This window comes from Neolamprologus multifasciatus, chromosome 10 (genome assembly GCF_963576455.1).
Source record: "Neolamprologus multifasciatus chromosome 10, fNeoMul1.2, whole genome shotgun sequence".
NCBI lineage: Eukaryota > Metazoa > Chordata > Actinopteri > Cichliformes > Cichlidae > Neolamprologus > Neolamprologus multifasciatus.
This window is the reverse complement of record NC_140448.1, coordinates 12,285,305-12,303,103: the sequence shown is the minus strand read 5'-3', so window position 1 is coordinate 12,303,103 and position 17,799 is coordinate 12,285,305. Positions and strand designations below refer to the sequence as shown.

Below are 17,799 nucleotides of genomic sequence, written 5' to 3'. Positions count from 1 at the left end.
GAAGACGCAGAACGCCAAGTGAAACCTTACGAAGTGAAACAAACAAGCGTTTACGTAACTTACTTCAAAATCTTACAAGATCAAGATTACTTTGCAGACAAGCCCCATTTGCCCTGCGTCTGTCTTTTTCATGTAACTGGTGGTTAGAGCTGTCCCAAATTTAGAAGCAGAACACCTGAGCAGTTCAGACTCAGGTACACTATAAAAAGCCCTGCCAGAATATCTCTTTTTCTGCTCCTCTCTTCTCGTGGATGCTCATTGACTGACTTTTTTTTTTTGGCACACTCTTACTCATTTTCTTTTACCTGATTTTTGTTTCTAAGAAAAATGAGAGCCACATATGAGGATATTCATTTAAAATTTCAATAGAATAGTAGCAGTATAACGTCCTCGTAAGTGGATCTCAGGCCTTGTAGAGCAAAATTGAGCATTTTGGTCTAAATAACCCAAAATGTGATGTCCACATATGTGGACACCAGGTCCTAGGAGGTTAAGCCATTTTTGGCATCATTAGCCTAAGTCTATGTGTGGGCTCCATATTTCTTGTCACATACTCTGAGCTGGGTTCTGACATATAAACATGTGTCTCACACTAATCTAGTTGTGCATTCAAGCAATGTAGAAGAAACTTGCTTGTATTTAATCCCAATAAGCATTTTGGAACTCTGATCATGCAGCTTATTTCTCAGCAGTGACATGCTCGGCACCAACATGTGTCAATAAGGGGACCAGTGTGTAGTTATAAAGTTGACCGAACAACGTCGTTATCTAATCATGCCAGCGAGTGAACAACACAAGGCTTGTGTCTCTATAATTGCACAGGGTGAGTCACACATGCTTCCGCAGCCTATCCCATATCTTTTTTGTCACTGGTTTTCACTACACCTCCCACATCCTGACCTCCCTCCCACTGGTTACTTTTTCTTCCCCAGTCACATTTAAGTGGAGCCTCTTTTGACAAGCAAGAATCATCTGAGCTCAAACTTTGCTACCAAGTTAGTAACTTTCTCCATCTGCAGACATGTGCACTGGAAAATGTTCCCGCTTTATTGCTGTTGCTCTGTACCCACTAGTAGTCATATCTATCATCTGTAACATCGTGCTGTTCTTCCCTGATGGGGACGTCACTTATGCCAAAGACGGACATATTACTGAGGAGGTGAAATACATGGGGGGACTCATTGGAGGGGGTGTAATGGTGAGTGGTCTTTTTTATTTTTCAGTCTGTGGCAGAAATTAAACATTTTTATTCTGTATATTTGCAAGGTTCAAAAGTCAGAATGCACTTGGTGCGCATTGCTTCTCAAAGCATGAATGAAGGTTCATGTTTGCATGTTTACAGAGTCTTTTAAATATTCCACTAATATCCGACTGAATATTATGTCCTATCACCTCCTTTGTCCTTCTACAGGTGTTGCTACCAGCATTGTACATTCATTTAACTGGTAAACAGGGTTGCTGTGGAAATCGCTGTGGGGTGAGTCAGGCATGAGTACAGTAAGATGTTGCAAGTGGTCGATTAGGGAGGCTTGATTAAGTTTAATGATTAATGCATCATATGCAATCTTCACTGAAAGGAGATTTGAACTCTGCAAATTGTCACTAAATAGTTAAAAATAACATCAGTAAGATCAGTGGAAATACAAATAGCTATTGACCTGAAATGTTAAAGTATATGCCACAAGGTCACTCCAATGTGTGTCATACAAACTGGCCCAAAGTAATGATTATTTTATAAAAATTCCTTGTATAGTTCAATCTTTATTTTCTCCACTTTTGTACTGAGGCTAAATTCAAGTGAAGCCAAAAAGAAGAAGCCAAATTCGCTGCAATTTGCAAGCCACAACAGCATGTCTTTTTAGGTTCCTAATTTACTTAGATGTCATCCTAATTCAATCAGACATCATGTTGTTTGCAGAGTCTCCTTTCTTGATCTCGAGAGAATGTTTAAAGGTTGAAGACACAGGAAAAGGCTCACTGAAATGTTTTTGGACTTAGTGGTACAAAAATGCATTTTAATAAAAAACAAAACTTCTAACGTACAGCAATCCAGCAAAGGCCTTTTTGTTGATAGAGTTAAGTTATAGCTATGCTATTTTTACATTGTAAAAATTAAGCCTGCAACAGAAATAGAAAAAGTGATTTAACACAGTACCAGCAAACCTGTTTTTGTTATGTTTGGTTTAGCCTGTAATTAATCTTAAGGTGATCTGTAGTGTATGGGAAAACTAAACAGAGTGCTTGTCCCTCCCTAAATGTTTCATTTATCAACAGGGGCGGGGGGGGGGGGGGGGGGGGGGGGGGGGGGGGGGAGTTGTGTCTTTAAACTGTATCATGATTGCATTTGACCTTTATCATTTACTCTCTCTGCAGATGTTCTTATCAATTGCATTTGCTGCAGTGGGTGTTGCTGGGGGCCTGTACAGTTTAATTGTTGCAGCACTTGGTTTGCAGAATGGGCCTCTCTGCAAAACTGTACTGATCTGGACAACGCCTTTTAAAGAACTCACGGGGTAAAAAAAAAAAAAAGCACAGGAGTGACTTCCTCATGACACGTTTGATATGTTTCTTAATTCTTAGTCATTTATAAATCTCTCTTGCACAGTGACTACAACTACCTGAAGAACGATAAATTGTGGAGCTTGTGCACAGAGCCCAAGAACATTGTGCAGTTTAACCTTGGACTGTTCGGCACTCTGCTGGCCACAAGCTGCCTGCAGGTGATCCTCTGTGCCATACAGATGATCAACGGGCTCTTCGGCTGTCTGTGTGGAACCTGCAACAAAGAAGTGCTTTGAAACCGAGTTCGCCTTAGAAGAACAATAGGTAAAAATAATTACATCTCAAATGATTTGCTTCTCAGATTTATATAGAGAGACTTAACTTACAGGCTTAACTTCTCTTATCTGTATACTTATTATTTATTCATTCCTTAATCTACAGACACTGAGAGTTCCTGACAATTGATGGGCGCCCCCTGCTGGATGAATGAGGAAAAACCTCTTGTCTACATCTGCATAAAACATTCTCTTTGATTTTTTACTATTTAAAAAAAAAGAACTTTTTTTGTATTTCATGCTTCACATATTGCAGAAATTTTTAATTTACTGTTGTGCAATCTTTTTTTGTAATAATAAATCCACAACATTAGAAATGAGTTATGCTAATTAGATGGCCAGTTTTATACAATCTGGCTTAAAACATTGCAGCTAAAGTTTTACTATGTTTTTTAAAAAAAAAATCTAAAAAGTATATCTTTTGAATAATTGTGTTTTACACCATTGATAGGTTTTAGTGGCTATTACTAAAATTACATTAGTAATGTATTATATTACTAATATCTTACTATAATTGATGTAATAACCTTCAGAGCTAAATAAAATACATGACAAATGTCTTTTTATTATTATAATAAATACCAGCCTTGATATACAAATATTTAAGTGTTATCTCAAATTGTTAGCCAGCCCTAGATAAAATGACACATAGTCAGGCAGTTTTGGTTTCACTGACGTACATGAATAAATAAATAAAAAGGTTACACAAGAATTGAAAAAGATTAATGTTGGGGACTGGAGAATCACAGCAGAGAGTGGACACATAGCTGCCAATGATTCGATAATGAAAATATTATTTTAGTTGCTACACCAGGTTTTATGTAAGTTAAAATTAAATAGCATATGCCACTTTACTATTTTTACATAGTCTTTAACCTTCTAAGACCCGAACTCTTCCACGGCATGCATTTTTAATTTCTCTTTGATATTTGGGCTGATTGGGACCTGATGAATGTAAAAACAAAGAATTACCAGATTTTTATTTATTTATTTATTTTACCTATTTTTTGTTCCTAAGAAAAATGAGAGCCACATGTGAGGATATTCGTTTAAAATTTCGATAGAACAGTAGCAGCATAATGTCCTCGTAAGTGGATATCAGGTCCTTGTAGAGCAAAATCGAGTATTTTGATCTAAATAACCCAAAATGTAATGTCCATATATGTGGACGCCAGGTCCTAGGAGGTTAAGCAATGACCTAGAAGTGGCGCATGTGAAGTGGATTGTTATGATTTTCAAACACCAGGGAGCGCTTTCATAAGAATTCTCCTCTCGAGGACGGTAAGTAGACTAACATTTGAATTGCATTCATTTCAATTCAATTTTATTTATATAGCCCCAAATCATAACAACAGTCCCCTAATGGTTGTCATGACCACTGATCAACAACCATGACAAACTGCACATTAATGATCAAGGAACTGATCTCACAGTTCATTGTTCTTTTAGTTAGCTAGTTTCAGTCATTGTACAAATGTACTGTTTATAAGATTGGGGAAACCTGCAGTCAGCTGAGACTGAAGAAGTCACTTGGATGAGTGACGAAACGTTTCTCCCACTGAACGTGCTACATCCAGATGAACAGATTCAAATTTTGGAAGAAACTTCCACCACAACCAGGTTCAGGGAAGGGCGGCCATCTGCTGTGACTGTCTGGGGCTGAGAGGAGGGAGAGAGGACAAAAGAAAGAGAAAGTCTATTTTCTCTATAAAGAATGTTACAGTGTGGTTTAGAATTGTAATGTGGACATGTTTAACCATAATGCACAGCCCCACATTGGATGAAAATCAAACACAACTCCCCTCCATGAATCGCCACCTTATCAAGGAGAAGTTTGTGTCCCCCAGGGATTCCAGGAGCAATGTTGTTCAGGGCAATTTCCCCCTATTAGGGTTTCCCATGGGAGATTACCAGGCCCCTCACCTATGATCAAAGAGAAAATTGAATTAGAGAAAAATTAGCACCTCCAAGTCCGAGACCGTGGTTTTCAGCCAGAAGAGAGTGGAGTGCCCACTCTGGGTCAGGGACCAGCTACTGGCCCAAGTGGAGGAGTTAGGAATCCCAGGGTGTTGTTCACAAGTGAACGCAAGAATGACAGATGGATCGGGGTGGCGTTTACAGTGAGGAGAATGCTGTACTGATCTGTGTCCCCCTGGTGAGAGGAGGTGGCTGTGGTCAGGGAAGCCTGGGCTTCTCTGCTGAAACTGCTGCCCCAGAGACCAAAACCCAGATAAGTGAGTGAAAATGGATGGATGGCAAACACAACGTGTCAACACAAATACCTCTGCCAACTGTCACTAACGGTGGAGGAGGGGTGATGTTTTTGTTTTTTTGTTTTTTTTGCTGCCACATGGACTTTGGCACCTTGCGATCATCAAGTCGGCCATTAACTCCTCTGTATACCAAAGTATTCTACCACCATGTGTCACTAAGGTGACCAACAGAAATTAACAGAAATTCGGGGTTATCTTATCATGCCGACTCCAACTGTCGAACAGAGCAAGCATGAGTCAGACACACTTCCGCAGCCTGTCCCAGACCCTTTTTTCCTTTGCTATTGCCCTGTCACCACACCTCCCACACCCTAACCTCCCTCCCACTTATGGATTTATCTTCCCAGTATGAATCCCCAGTCACTTTGGAGTGGAGCCTCTTTCTATAAAGGGCGATTAGCATCAAAGCTCAAACTTTGCTACCAAGTTAGTAACTTTCTCCATCTGCAGACATGTGCACTGGAAAATGTTCCCGCTGCATTGCTATTACTCTGTACCCACTAGTAGTTATATCTATCATCTGTAACATCGTGCTGTTCTTCCCTGATGGGGACGTCACCTATGCCAAAGACGGGCATATTACAGAGGAGGTGAAATACATGGGGGGACTCATTGGAGGGGGCGTAATGGTGAGTGGTCCTCTGTTTTTCAGTGTTTTACTAAAGGATAGAGCTGATTTATTTTATGAAAATTTGGAGTCTCAGAAAAAAATATACACTTACATATACAGTCTAAAACTGTGCGCATATCTAAATTGAATCCATGCGTTTTCTGAGAATTAGTTTAGTGTTTAAAGATTTGTTTCAGTTGTTTGACACTCGCATGAGAATCATCTAAACTGGGCGTGAGCAGGGTGCAAAAGTCAGAATTCATTGGTGCGAACTGTTTCTTAAAACATGAATGAAGGCTCATGTTTACATGTTTACAGAGTCTTTTATTCCACTAACGACAGACTGAATATTATGTCCTATCACCTCCTTTGTCCCTCTACAGGTGTTGCTACCAGCACTGTACATTCATTTAACTGGTAAAGAGGGTTGCTGTGGAAATCGCTGTGGGGTGAGTCAGACATGAGCACAGTAAGATGCTTCAGGTTAGACAGGCTTGATTAAGTTTAATGATTAACACATTAAATGTAAAGCATCAATATGCATATACACACACATCTCGACTGAAAGTAGATTTGAATCCTGTAAATGTCAGGAAAAGTGTTTGGACTTCCACTCTTACTGCAACTTATGTGGATCATTCCTGGGATTTGGTACTGTTTGAGTCACTGTGACTAAAATAATGTATTTTGTATAAAAATGAGTCAATGCTACAGCTGCAGCAACTCATTTGTAATGAGTCATTTGAATAACTCGATCATAAAAACATGTTTCTAGCATCCAAAACAGGAGCGCTTTTTTTTGTAATCGCCATAAAACCTCTACTGGGTCAATAAAACTTGATGTAGGGCTGTTAGGTTGGATATTTAATTATTATTGACATTAATTATTAACATCTACACCATCATAACATCTTATTTTAAGCAGCACAAAATTTTGCATCAAACCACAGGGCAAAGTTCACAATGCTGACATGCTCACTTTTGTTCAGAACAACAACCACACGCTCCTTTAAAGGTGTACAGACACAAACTCACTCATTCACTTAAACATTCAGATTAAAAAAAGGAAAGGCACAAAAATAAATACACATAAACACACACACACACAAAATCTACTTCATCAGGCGATACAACACTGTCAGACCTTTTTTTTTTTGCCTCCTATTAATGTAAGAAAGCCTTTCAAGAAGACACATTATAGGTCATTTTACTTTATGGCCTAGTTTAAATTGTAAGAATACCTTATTTTATTTTACTTTACTATACTTGAGATCATTTAATTATTTTTGCATTAAGAAATGTTTTTCTTGACAAATTTCTTTAAAAAAAATTAAATGTGAACACTATGGGAGGGTTTAATTTTTTATTTTGTATTTATTTAAATTATTAAAAATGTTGCAATTTCTAAAATGGAAAATGAGCAGTTCATTTTAAGATGCCTCTGTTTTCTCTTTTGAATATTTATTATTGCTCATTAATAAGACAAAAGTATTTCTTATCCAATTACACTTAATAAATAAATAAATATATTGATGGAATTATAGATAAAATATTCAATTGCTAAAACAACTGATAGCTGCAGCCCTTCTCAATACATATGTCTTAAAGCTTCTCTTACATTATTCACCCCCCTCTACCGCATAATACAATAATATGAATCCCAAATTACCTATTTTTTTTACAATGATCACTGAGGATTTTATTACAAGTATCCTAAAAAAGCCATGACCCGAATCATCTGTGTTCAAGTTTCATTACCCATGTAAGTTAGAAAAGTCTTAAATAAGTTGACATTTTTCATTTCTGTTGCTTTGCCTTACTTATAATAATCTACACCCAATGTTGTTTTTTCTTATTATAAATTATATTTTATCATTTTATATTTGTAACGCTGAAAATCTTAACAAGTTGTGTCTCTGAATTCCCTGCAGCCTCCCTTATGCATATGCAGATATTTACTTAACATAATATGTTTATTTCATTTAAAGATTATTATATGTACACTTTTGGTACCAAACCCAGTAGTAATAGTCCATATACAACCTGTTTAAATGGAAATAGCTGAAGTGAAAAGATACAATTTCACTTCATGAAATTAAAAATGTTCTTTATTTTTGTCATTGCTAAGACTGTGAAAACAAATTAAAACTGCAAGTTTTCACTGGTTTGGTACAGGATATCTTACCTGCGTTTTAAATTAACTAAATGAAATAAAACAATATTACAAATATCTCAATGGATTGTTAAATGGAGTAAATAGACAAAAAGGAAAAATCAGAACACTGGACCAAATTTATTTTTATTATAAAAGATATTTATTGAAACTACATCATATTTCAAAATGCCTTTTCTTTGATAATACTTTGTGTTAATAAACACACTCTTTAAATATATTTGCAGAGTAAAGTCATAGACATTTAAGCTCTCAGAAAATTGATTGTACATTTAAAATACTTATAGATGTGATATTTGACGCACATCAAGTGTGGAGAATTTAGACAAAATTGTTATATCATAATATCCTGAGGCTGACCAGTTTTCTAATATTTTAACAAGTCCAGTTTCAGCTGAGCTACTTTTTAGATGATCTTACTGTCTTGACACTGAATGGACTGATCCATATAATTAGATTCAGTTTTATTTATATAGCGCCAAATCACAACAACAGTCGCCTCAAGGCATTTTATATTGTAAGGTAGACCCTACAACAACACACACAGAGAAAAACCCAACAGGGAAAAACTCCCTTTTAACAGGAAGAAACCTCCGGCAGAGCCAGGCTCAGGGAGGAGTGACCATCTTCTGCGACTGGTTGAGAGATTTTAATATTATAATAGACTAACAGATTTTATTAATAGATTTTAATAAAATCCAAACTTAAAGTTGTTTCTAAAGTTAAGCTACGATTACACTGTGAAATGTGAGTCTGCTACAGAAATTAAAAAGGTGACCTAACACAGCACCAACCAGTAGCACCTGAGTTAGCTTGCTCTCTGGGTAATATTTACATTTAAGGGAAACAGTGTTGTATTTTCTATATATTCATTTTGTTTTCTTTGCACATTAAAAACAAGTGAAAAAGCCTTTGTCATCTGCCTTGTTACAAGCTTCTTTTTTTTTTTGTTGATAATTTTGACTATATTATTTTTAATCTGGATAGATTACAAGTGTAGCATTCATTTCATTAAAATTTTTAGCAATAAATATTAATTGAAAACGTTTTTGATCACTAGTTTTGTTCCGTTCACGAACATGGACATCTATACAACTTATGTATTTATACAATTACTATCACTGTGACCTGAAGGAGAGGTCAGAGGTCAAACATGAAATATTTTAAATCTTTATACTGTATTTTCTATATGCTGACAATACACAGCACAATTGTAAGAATGGTGGTTTCTAAATTATAAAGCTTTCCCCTAATTTTCAGCCAATAAAACATTAAGTAGACCTTGAAGTCCTTAAAGCCAAATTTTAATGGATTGCTAACATGACCTGACGCTAGGTTTTATCAGAATTCATTTAAAACCTTTTAAGGTATCATGTTTACATACAGAGTGAAATAAACACTAGCAAAACAAACTCTGTGGAGGGAGTAACAGACCTGTTTTAGTATGTTTGGTTTGGCTTGTAGTTAATCTTGATAAATCTACAGTTTATGGGAAAAGCAAACACTGAAAGAAAAATGTCACCAGATGCTTAGTGAGCACCTACAACTACCTGTTTTATTTATCAACAGGATGGAAAAAAAATGTGTCTTTAAACTGTATCATGATTGCATTTGACCTTTATCATTTACTCTCTCTGCAGATGTTCTTATCAATTGCATTTGCTGCAGTGGGTGTTGCTGGAGGCCTGTACAGTATAATTGTTGCAGTACTTGGTTTGCAGAATGGGCCTCTCTGCAAAACCGGACTGGTCTGGACAACGCCTTTTAAAGAACTCACAGGGTAAAGCACAGGAGTGACTTCCTCGTGACACATTTCATATGTTTCTCAACTCTTAGTCATTTATAAATCTCCTCTCTTGCACAGTGACAACAACTACCTGACAAACAAGACATTATGGAGCTTATGCACAGAGCCTAAGAACATTGTGGAGTTCAACCTTGGACTGTTCGGCACTCTGCTGGCCACAAGCTGCCTGCAGGTGATCCTCTGTGCCATACAGATGATCAACGGGCTCTTTGGCTGTCTGTGTGGAACCTGCAATAAGGAAGCTCAGATCGCCTAAAAAATTTATAAATAAAAAAAAAGGTAAAAATTATTTACTTCTCAGATTTATGTAGAGACAATCCAGACTTCACCTCTCCTCTCTGAATTATTGTGTGGTTATTTTTTTTATGTATTCTTTAATTCGCATAAACTGAGAGTTCCTGACAGTTGATGGGCGCCCCCTGCTGGATGAATGACGATAAACTTCATGTCTGCATCTGCATAAAACATTCTCTTTGAAGTTGCACTGTTTAACAAAATAACTTTTTATGTATTTCATGCTTCATATATTAACAGAAAACTTAAAATTATTGTTGTGCGTTTTAATATTTAACAGTAGAAATGATTTACACCAATTAGATGGCCAGTTTTAGATAAACTGGTTTAAAACGCTGCAGCTACAGTTATACTGCATTTTGTTGTATGTGACGTTTGAATAATTGTGCTTTACAGTCAAAGTAATAAAGTAATTACAGTCAAAGGAAAATAAAATAAATCTTACTTTTAATGTAAGCTGTATTAGTACAATAAATATCAGGTTTGATGTACAAACAGTTCTCCGTCTTTTGTTAGCATTTCCAGGATAAAATATCTACACTTCTGAATAAAACTGAAGAGAACAGGATTGAGAATTCTGAACTGCAAACTCAGCATTGAAAGAGGAAAAAACATGGGAAATGGCACATAATCAGTCAAATGTTACACAAGAAAAAAAAGATTAATGCTGGGTCTCAACATACTGAAGAATCACAGCACAGAGTGGAGTACAGTATGGCAACCACGACAAAGAAAAATCAGCCTACAATTTAAAACATATCGATGTTCCCTTTGAAAGCAGCAGCGTTTATGAGCAGAACCACCCATACAGACAAACCCAGGTGAGATCCCAAATTAAGGTGTCCACATAGCTGCCAATGATTCTATAATGAGTTAATAAAATTTAAAAATAGTTAATAAAATTTAATGAAATGGCATATGCCACTTTACTATCTTTAACATAGTCATAGTAAGTTTTGCCCTAAATATAATCTCAAAACCTAAAGGAGCTGTTTTATTCATGTCTCTGCACAACTTGAAGAGACAGGAATGTATTTGTGCCTTCAAGTAGTGCATGTGGAGTGTATAAGAGCCCCGAGCGTTGCTTGTATGACCACAGGGGGCTTTCACAACAACTCTCCTCTTTAACTGGGTAACCGATCCCATGTGAAAGAATCGTTACATGTGACGATGACCTTGTTGAGGTAGAGGTAAAATAATAAACAGAAGAGAAAACTGGCAGTTCCTTGTAAAGAGGCTGTTTGCTCAATACTGTGCTATACTTGGACATTTTATTAGGTACACCTTGCTAGTAAAATCCCAGCAGATCAGCAGTTTCTGAAATACTCCAACAACCACGCCGTGTTCACGCTTACCAAAATCATGCGTCTTCTGATGCGCAGTTTGAACTATGAATCTGATTCGCTGGGCACGATCTAATATCGTCGTGTTGGTGTTGTTCCCAGATCATCATACTAAATGTTGTTCCAGGATCAACATTGCAAGTGACCAATCGGAATGTTGTGACGTCATACTTTTACGACTTCGGGAAAAAACGCCGTAAAACAAAAAACTGTACTTAAACTGCGAGAAACCGCCTCTGTCCTCCGATCAACGGACCCTGACCCTAACCGCAACCCTTTAATAAACGGTAAGCAGAATTGATATTGTCCTTGCAACATTGGAATTTCATAAATGCACGAATGGCTTTGTGCGCAAAAGAATAACGTCACAACAATGTGATTGGTCACTTGCAATGTTGAACCTGGAACAACATTTTCATGATAATCTGGGAACAACACCAACACGACGATATCAGATCATCCGATTGGCTGGTTAATGAGCAGCAGAACAGGTGTACCTAACAAAGTGGCCGAAGTATTAAAAACTAAAAATTCTTCTATGTAAGAACCAGAGTAATACTGTGATGCAAACGCTGCGTCAAAAGCGAGTTGCTTCAGTCTCAAAGGAGATGGAGTGTGGCAGTTTTCAGAGCCCACGTATAAGGTCACATGGTTATAATATTTCACTTTCAGTTCGCCGTTTCTTCATTTGTGTTAAGGATGTGGACCGTTTTAGCTGTCAAACTGCCTCATCATGAGCTTCCGGCTGGCCTCGTAACCCAGAAACAGAGCTCCATTAGCAGGGAAGGTGCGGATCATGGTGGGAGTAAGACCAGAGTAGAGCGCCCTCACACCTAAACACAAGAAACAGCTGAGCTTACAGTCTGAAAGCTGAAACTGCTGAAAGCTTTAGTCTTTTACACCAAGACTGCTTTTCTAAACATGTTATGGAAAATACTATAAAACCCTTCATCTGCTTACCTTCAGTGCGAGTGATGGTCATGAAGGTCTTGAAAAAGCCCGCCTGTTTGCCCGTCATAGACATGACTTGAATACGAGATTTGACGCAATCCATAGGGTAGACCACCAGCCACAGACACGCCCCTCCAAAACCGCCGCTGAACACAATTGGAGCCACACCTTAAAGACACACAGCATGTTAAATATTACAGTTCCTGACAGTACAATAATAAAAACAGAATGCTTGCTTTGAAGGGCTGCCAGGAGAAAACGTGCTCTATCTAAAAAGATCATAGGTTATCAAAAATGCATCTGAATGAACTACGTCTGGACCAATAGGAGGAGACCAAAGTCGACCAATGTCATAACAACCGTCAAGCACGGTGGAGGAGGGGTGATGATTTGGGCTTAATATGCCGCCACATGACCTAGGTAGGTTGCAGTCATTAAGTCAACCATTAACTCCTCTGTATATGAAAATATTATAGATTCAAATGTGAAGCAATCAAAACTGAGTCATGTAACAGGACTGTTTTTCCAAGCATGCCAGCAAATGTACAACAGAAAGCTGAAAAAGAAAAGGGAGTTATTCCAGCAGCCACAGTCAAATGTTGTACCTGCTGTAACTGAGCATGCAGCCTACTCTGTTTGACTTGCAACACCTTTAACATGCATGCACCAAGCAGGTATGCAGTTTACATGGTGTACTAATGGAAATGTACTGACAGAAATATCCTAACAGAGACATATTTGTAGTTTGATGACATTGAAAGTAGGGTAGTAGTTAGCTTCATCACTTCCGGCAATATATCGAAGGTGACATAGGCAGAAATCTCGTCCACAGATGTGGACCGGATTAAAATTTTCTTCACTTCACAAGTCAAATATAAGCACATTATATTATAAGAAGTAACATTTAATAACATATGTAAGTTAATAAAGTATATAATTTGTGTCTACTCTTTTTTTCACTTTATTTAACATCCACATTTTACCAGAACACCTTTTAATAATATAGGGAAACATTTATAGCAGTACCTATGTCATCCTTGCCACATTTCATGTAGTCTGCAAAAGTTGTGCGGCAGAGTTCGTAGGCACCGAAGAAGCAGAAGTAACCGGGGACCTCTCTGGCTATAGTGGTGGTCAGACCCTGGAAGAAGCCCAGTGGTCCCTCATTCCTTATGATGAATCTCACCACTGACCACACAGTGCTTCAGACAGAGCAGAGGGAACGGTTGCTCAGTACACGAGACACGAAAATAGCTTTTTAGTAGATGAATATTTAAAAACAACTGCTCATTAACAAACACCGCCCTACTGTTAGGCTATATACTTACTTCTGGCTACTGGCAATCTTGCCTGATGATGCCATTTCATGCATGGCTTGTAATCGGCACTTGACAAGCTCAGTGGGGCAGAGCACTAGCGATGAGAAGATGGACGCTACTGAGCCAGCACAAGCTTTCTGCACGTCACTAACAAAGACAGAAAGACCAGCAGGCGGTTAGAGATCAGACACACACAAACTCAGGGCAGGCTTTGTGCTAACATAAAGAACAGCTACCTCAGCACAGCCTCGCTGTGCAGGCCGGCTGTGAAGCGGATGACCTGCTGACAGAAGCCGTAACTCATAAAGAGCACGGCGTTCTCTGCGATATTGGCCATCAGCGCCGGACTAGTGCCCTGGTAGAGCCCACGCAGGCCCACTTGTTTGTAGGTAGACATGAAGCAGTGGATGAAACCGCGGTACAGCTTAGGAAAGGTCTGCATTTTGACCTTTACTGTGTCTAGAGGCTGCCCGCTGAAGACGCATGCAGCTCCCCCTAGGGAGGACGAAAGTACAAAAACAGTAAATAACAGATGTGAACTAGCACATACAGAGAGTTGCTACAGGAAAGGCAAACTTTTGACAAAAGCCAGCCAATATGTGCCGTGAAGAGATTAGTATCATAGCGGGCTCGGGCGAGAAACAGAAACACTGAAACAAATGAGCCAGAAAAAGATAGGAGTCATCAAAACATCCTTCAGTCTGACATAGGTGGTGAGGTTTTGTCAGCACTAAAAAGCAACAGGATTACTTTATAGATATTAAAGAGTGCATGTGCACATGTTTATGTTGGCTACTGTAGAGTTTTAAGTGACAGGCTACTGCATTTACCTGTGGCTCCTGCAGAGAGATCAATGATGGCCTGGACTACTGGATGTGGAGCCATGGTAGTTCAGAAAAGGTCTCCCCTCCTCTCAGCTACCTGGGAAAAAATAGAAACCTATAAATGGTGTGTTTTAGTAAAAAATATAATCAGTTCATTGTTCAATGTTCCCCTCACACTGTAATTATGTGTGGATTAGATCCCCCAGAGAGAAAAGAGCAGCTGGGTTCATTACTAGTACACTAAATTAGTTGCAATTTCAACTAGAACTGCTCAAAATGTGAAAATAAATAAAATGTGAAGACGCTGGTAGATCTTTCTATGAGCTTGCATGTTAAAAAATAGGGCACACATGATCCGATTTTGCACTTTGGGGTGTAAAATACCGCCCCCCCCCAAAAAAAACCCCCCCAAAAAAACAAAAAAAACAAAACAACTCCTATACAGCTATAAAGATGCATATCTGACGGTATGTTTAAAAGGTAAAATCCTTCTCAAAGTCCTTCTGTGGTGTGTGGTTATAAAGCACCTGTGATTTGAAAAACTCAATGCCAAAACAGTCAAACAGTACTCTCTTCTACCAAGCCAGCTAACAATATTTATGCATTGATTTAACATCTTTTACACCTGGGACATAAAACAATGCAAAGTGAAAGAAATATTCAGTTTGTCTGTAGACTGTTAGGCGATATCAAGCAGTAAAACAAAGCCCATAATTGCACAACTGCAAACTTCAGTGCTACATAGGCATTCCTTTTCTAAACTCCAAATGATCTTCTTCTCCTCGCTGTGCGCATGTACTTTATCCCTCCTTCACTACGTCCACGAGTTTCCTCTAAGGTCTTCTTTCCTTCCCGCTTGGTTACTCTATATTCAACATCCTTTGTCTGGCATGTCCTTGGAACACATCCAAATCATTTCAACTTTGTCCCACTAACTTTATTGAATTTCCTTCTATAATTTGACGACTAGAAAGAAATTGTTGACCACTAGAATCAATGACCAGAAAAGTCAAGGTTAGATTAGCTTGGTTGGTTTGCCACGGTTCACTGGCACCAAAAGTGTCCTGCTTGGGTTGCAGCTCTCTTACAGCACTGCCATCCCTTCTGCATTTGAGTTAGAGTTAAAACATAGTGCTTGTTCAACAAAATCATTATGTTTGAATTAAGAAAAGTGCAAAAAAGTGGATCCTGTGGAGAGGAAAAGCAGACTTTACCTGCGGTTTACCAAAAGCAAGTTCAGTCCTGTCTTTTAAGCCTTGTGTGGTCTCGATGCGTGCCCATCTAAAACCTCAGAGCGCATTTATAACTAAATGAGTGGTTCACAGCTGCCCTCTCTGCTACTAAACTATCTATTCCCACTTTTAAGGACACGGTGGTGACCCTTCCCCAGCTCATGAAACATGGCTCCAACGTTACTGTCATTGGCCTATCTCAGCTCACACGTCACCAGCAGAGGCTGGTAAATGTTATTTTTGTGGCATAAATTAAACATCTGTTTTCCCCCGCTTCTTTAAAACAAAATGACACATGTATGTGTATGCCACGGGTAGAGCCAAAAGTCCAACAGGTATGAGAGATAACTTAGGTTGTTAACATCAATAAAATCCAACACGCTGAAATTATCAAAAGAAACTTACTGCTTTGATGACCTTACAGCGTGGGTTCACTCTGAGAGCTGAACAGACAGACGGAGTACGGTAAGAATACAAACCTTACTGGAAAGCTTCGAGGTAAACTCTGTAGGTGAGGTTAACTTGGGAGTCTATGTGTCAGACATACGTTAATTCAGGGAGCTGCTAACCATCATGCTAATTTACTCCAGCAGGCCACCGTTCAACGTTGATCTTATTGCTATCTCATTTGCAGCGCCTGTCCTCACTGTCTGCACTATGGTCAATGCATTGCCCATCAACGATCCTGGGAGGTGATGAGGAGAGTACAGAGGTTGCGTTATTGGAGGAGAAAATGAAAAGTTGAGAGCGCTCTCTCTGCTCTAAATTCCAGGGACGAAAATTGCCGTCACCCAACGACTGCTCAGAAAATTAGCTGTCTTACTAAGCAGAATTTGCAAATGCTGTAATGTAATTGGACTTTTAAAAAATGACATTGTAGCGTTACATGGTTATTATATAATCGTAAATGTTAAATAGATGTCAAGATGCAGAAGCCGTCAGCGATACTTAGTGGTCCTCTTAGTTTTCTCGGGATCTTTGACACGGAGCCGCATGGCACAAGAAGAACCGGTAAAGCTTCCGGTTCACATGCTTTCGTGTTTTTCAAAATAAACTTAAACACCCCATCGAGTTGCTGAGTATTGAAGACATTGTTTTTTGGCTTCATTTCTGTATATGATGACATTATTTTTGTATTATTATTTTTGTATACGAAAATATTAAAACATCCATCATTTCTCCGTATTTTTCTTCCAGTGAGCCAGAGTTTCTTGTATTTTTGAATGGTTCTTGAGCAATACTTCACCAGGCTTTCTCAAGGTCTGTCAAAGTTTTGTTTTCAAGCAAGCAAAGGCAAAAGGGGATAAACCAGTGTTGTGTAACAGCCAACTTAGGAAAGAACCGATTTGAATTTGTTTCTTTAGGTACTTTGATACTTGCAGACTGTCATTGAAACTTATCATTTGTTCTCCTTTCATTAGTTGTATGAAGTTGTGTGCATTTGATAGATAGATAGATAGATAGATAGATAGATAGATAGATAGATAGATTTTAAAAAATAATGTCATTAAGGTGAAACAATCCACCTAGACCTGACCTCTGGCCATTCTGTTTGCTGTTCACTGAAGCCTTATCAGAAAGGGTGTCTGTCAAGAAGCAATTTTTAATGGAAACAGGGGGAAAAGGCTGAGGTGTGCCAAATTACACAAGAACTGTACTGAAAATCTGTGACAGCATGTCCAATGGAGTGATTAATTAAAATTTCAATATGAAGGAGGTCATGAGAGGAATACAACAGTACCACCATCTGGGAAATGTCTCAACGTCAACAGCTTGATTCTCCAGCTTAATAATGATTCCAAATACAATGCCAATGAAGGAAAAGTATACCTGGATAGAAAAATACAATAACACATGATCAGTCACTATCAGTTAGTCAGCCATACCAAATATTGACTTGCAAGCTTGATAGAATTGTGCAAACTCTCATACTGCATTTCCATGCGTGTTTCAATGTGTCAGTAAGTCGCTGGTAACTATTGTACCTATTGTAACACTGCCCCATTTTCCTAGCAAAATATAAAGAAATGAATGGTGGGCTTTTATGCACAGAATTTTATATCTGTGGGAAAAAAAAATCTTTAAAATCAGCACGACTGATTATTATTCCATGGACTCTGCTACAAGTGGTGGTTT

General features: G+C 38.3%; 3 protein-coding genes across 6 annotated transcripts; 2 read left to right on the top strand and 1 right to left on the bottom strand.

The window, feature by feature from the left end:
- The first annotated feature begins 890 nt into the window (after window positions 1–890).
- Window positions 891–3,396, top strand: LOC146509714 (transmembrane 4 L6 family member 5-like). Its single transcript, XM_085174292.1, has 5 exons — window positions 891–1,198; window positions 1,412–1,477; window positions 2,374–2,513; window positions 2,606–2,826; window positions 2,944–3,396. The coding sequence occupies exons 1-4, from the start codon at window positions 1,022–1,024 to the stop codon at window positions 2,796–2,798; spliced, it is 576 nt and encodes a 191-aa protein (XP_085030418.1). The 5' UTR covers window positions 891–1,021; the 3' UTR covers window positions 2,799–2,826; window positions 2,944–3,396.
- Window positions 3,397–5,312: 1,916 nt separating this feature from the next.
- On the top strand, window positions 5,313–9,989 carry tm4sf21a (transmembrane 4 L six family member 21a). The gene is made up of 4 exons (XM_085174291.1): window positions 5,313–5,739; window positions 6,104–6,169; window positions 9,534–9,673; window positions 9,758–9,989. The coding sequence occupies exons 1-4, from the start codon at window positions 5,563–5,565 to the stop codon at window positions 9,954–9,956; spliced, it is 582 nt and encodes a 193-aa protein (XP_085030417.1). The 5' UTR covers window positions 5,313–5,562; the 3' UTR covers window positions 9,957–9,989.
- Window positions 9,990–10,423: 434 nt separating this feature from the next.
- On the bottom strand, window positions 10,424–16,672 carry slc25a15b (solute carrier family 25 member 15b). 4 transcript variants are annotated; one of them, XM_085174287.1, is made up of 7 exons: window positions 16,143–16,672; window positions 14,438–14,524; window positions 13,844–14,102; window positions 13,617–13,754; window positions 13,315–13,490; window positions 12,298–12,456; window positions 10,424–12,170 (listed from the first exon to the last, which is right to left on the bottom strand). In XM_085174287.1, exons 2-7 carry the CDS (start codon window positions 14,490–14,492, stop codon window positions 12,049–12,051), a joined length of 909 nt encoding a protein of 302 aa, XP_085030413.1. In that variant the 5' UTR covers window positions 14,493–14,524; window positions 16,143–16,672; the 3' UTR covers window positions 10,424–12,048. The 4 variants fall into 4 exon arrangements, with proteins under 4 accessions (XP_085030413.1, XP_085030411.1, XP_085030412.1 ...); XM_085174285.1 differs by having other exon boundaries at window positions 14,438–14,528; window positions 15,646–16,671; XM_085174286.1 differs by having other exon boundaries at window positions 14,438–14,528; window positions 16,069–16,671.
- Window positions 16,673–17,799: the final 1,127 nt, after the last annotated feature.

Coding starts and splice junctions, on each gene's coding strand:
- tm4sf21a (XM_085174291.1), top strand. CDS start 5,563: ATGTGCACTGGAAAATGTTCCCGCTGCATTGCTATTACTCTGTACCCA. Junction 5,740..6,103: donor TCATTGGAGGGGGCGTAATG/GTGAGTGGTCCT, acceptor GTCCCTCTACAG/GTGTTGCTACCAGCACTGTA. Junction 9,674..9,757: donor CCTTTTAAAGAACTCACAGG/GTAAAGCACAGG, acceptor TCTCTTGCACAG/TGACAACAACTACCTGACAA.
- slc25a15b (XM_085174287.1), bottom strand. CDS start 14,492: ATGGCTCCACATCCAGTAGTCCAGGCCATCATTGATCTCTCTGCAGGA. Junction 13,491..13,616: donor AAGATTGCCAGTAGCCAGAA/GTAAGTATATAG, acceptor CTCTGTCTGAAG/CACTGTGTGGTCAGTGGTGA. Junction 12,171..12,297: donor GACCATCACTCGCACTGAAG/GTAAGCAGATGA, acceptor TCTTGTGTTTAG/GTGTGAGGGCGCTCTACTCT.
- LOC146509714 (XM_085174292.1), top strand. CDS start 1,022: ATGTGCACTGGAAAATGTTCCCGCTTTATTGCTGTTGCTCTGTACCCA. Junction 1,478..2,373: donor GCTGTGGAAATCGCTGTGGG/GTGAGTCAGGCA, acceptor CTCTCTCTGCAG/ATGTTCTTATCAATTGCATT. Junction 2,514..2,605: donor CCTTTTAAAGAACTCACGGG/GTAAAAAAAAAA, acceptor TCTCTTGCACAG/TGACTACAACTACCTGAAGA.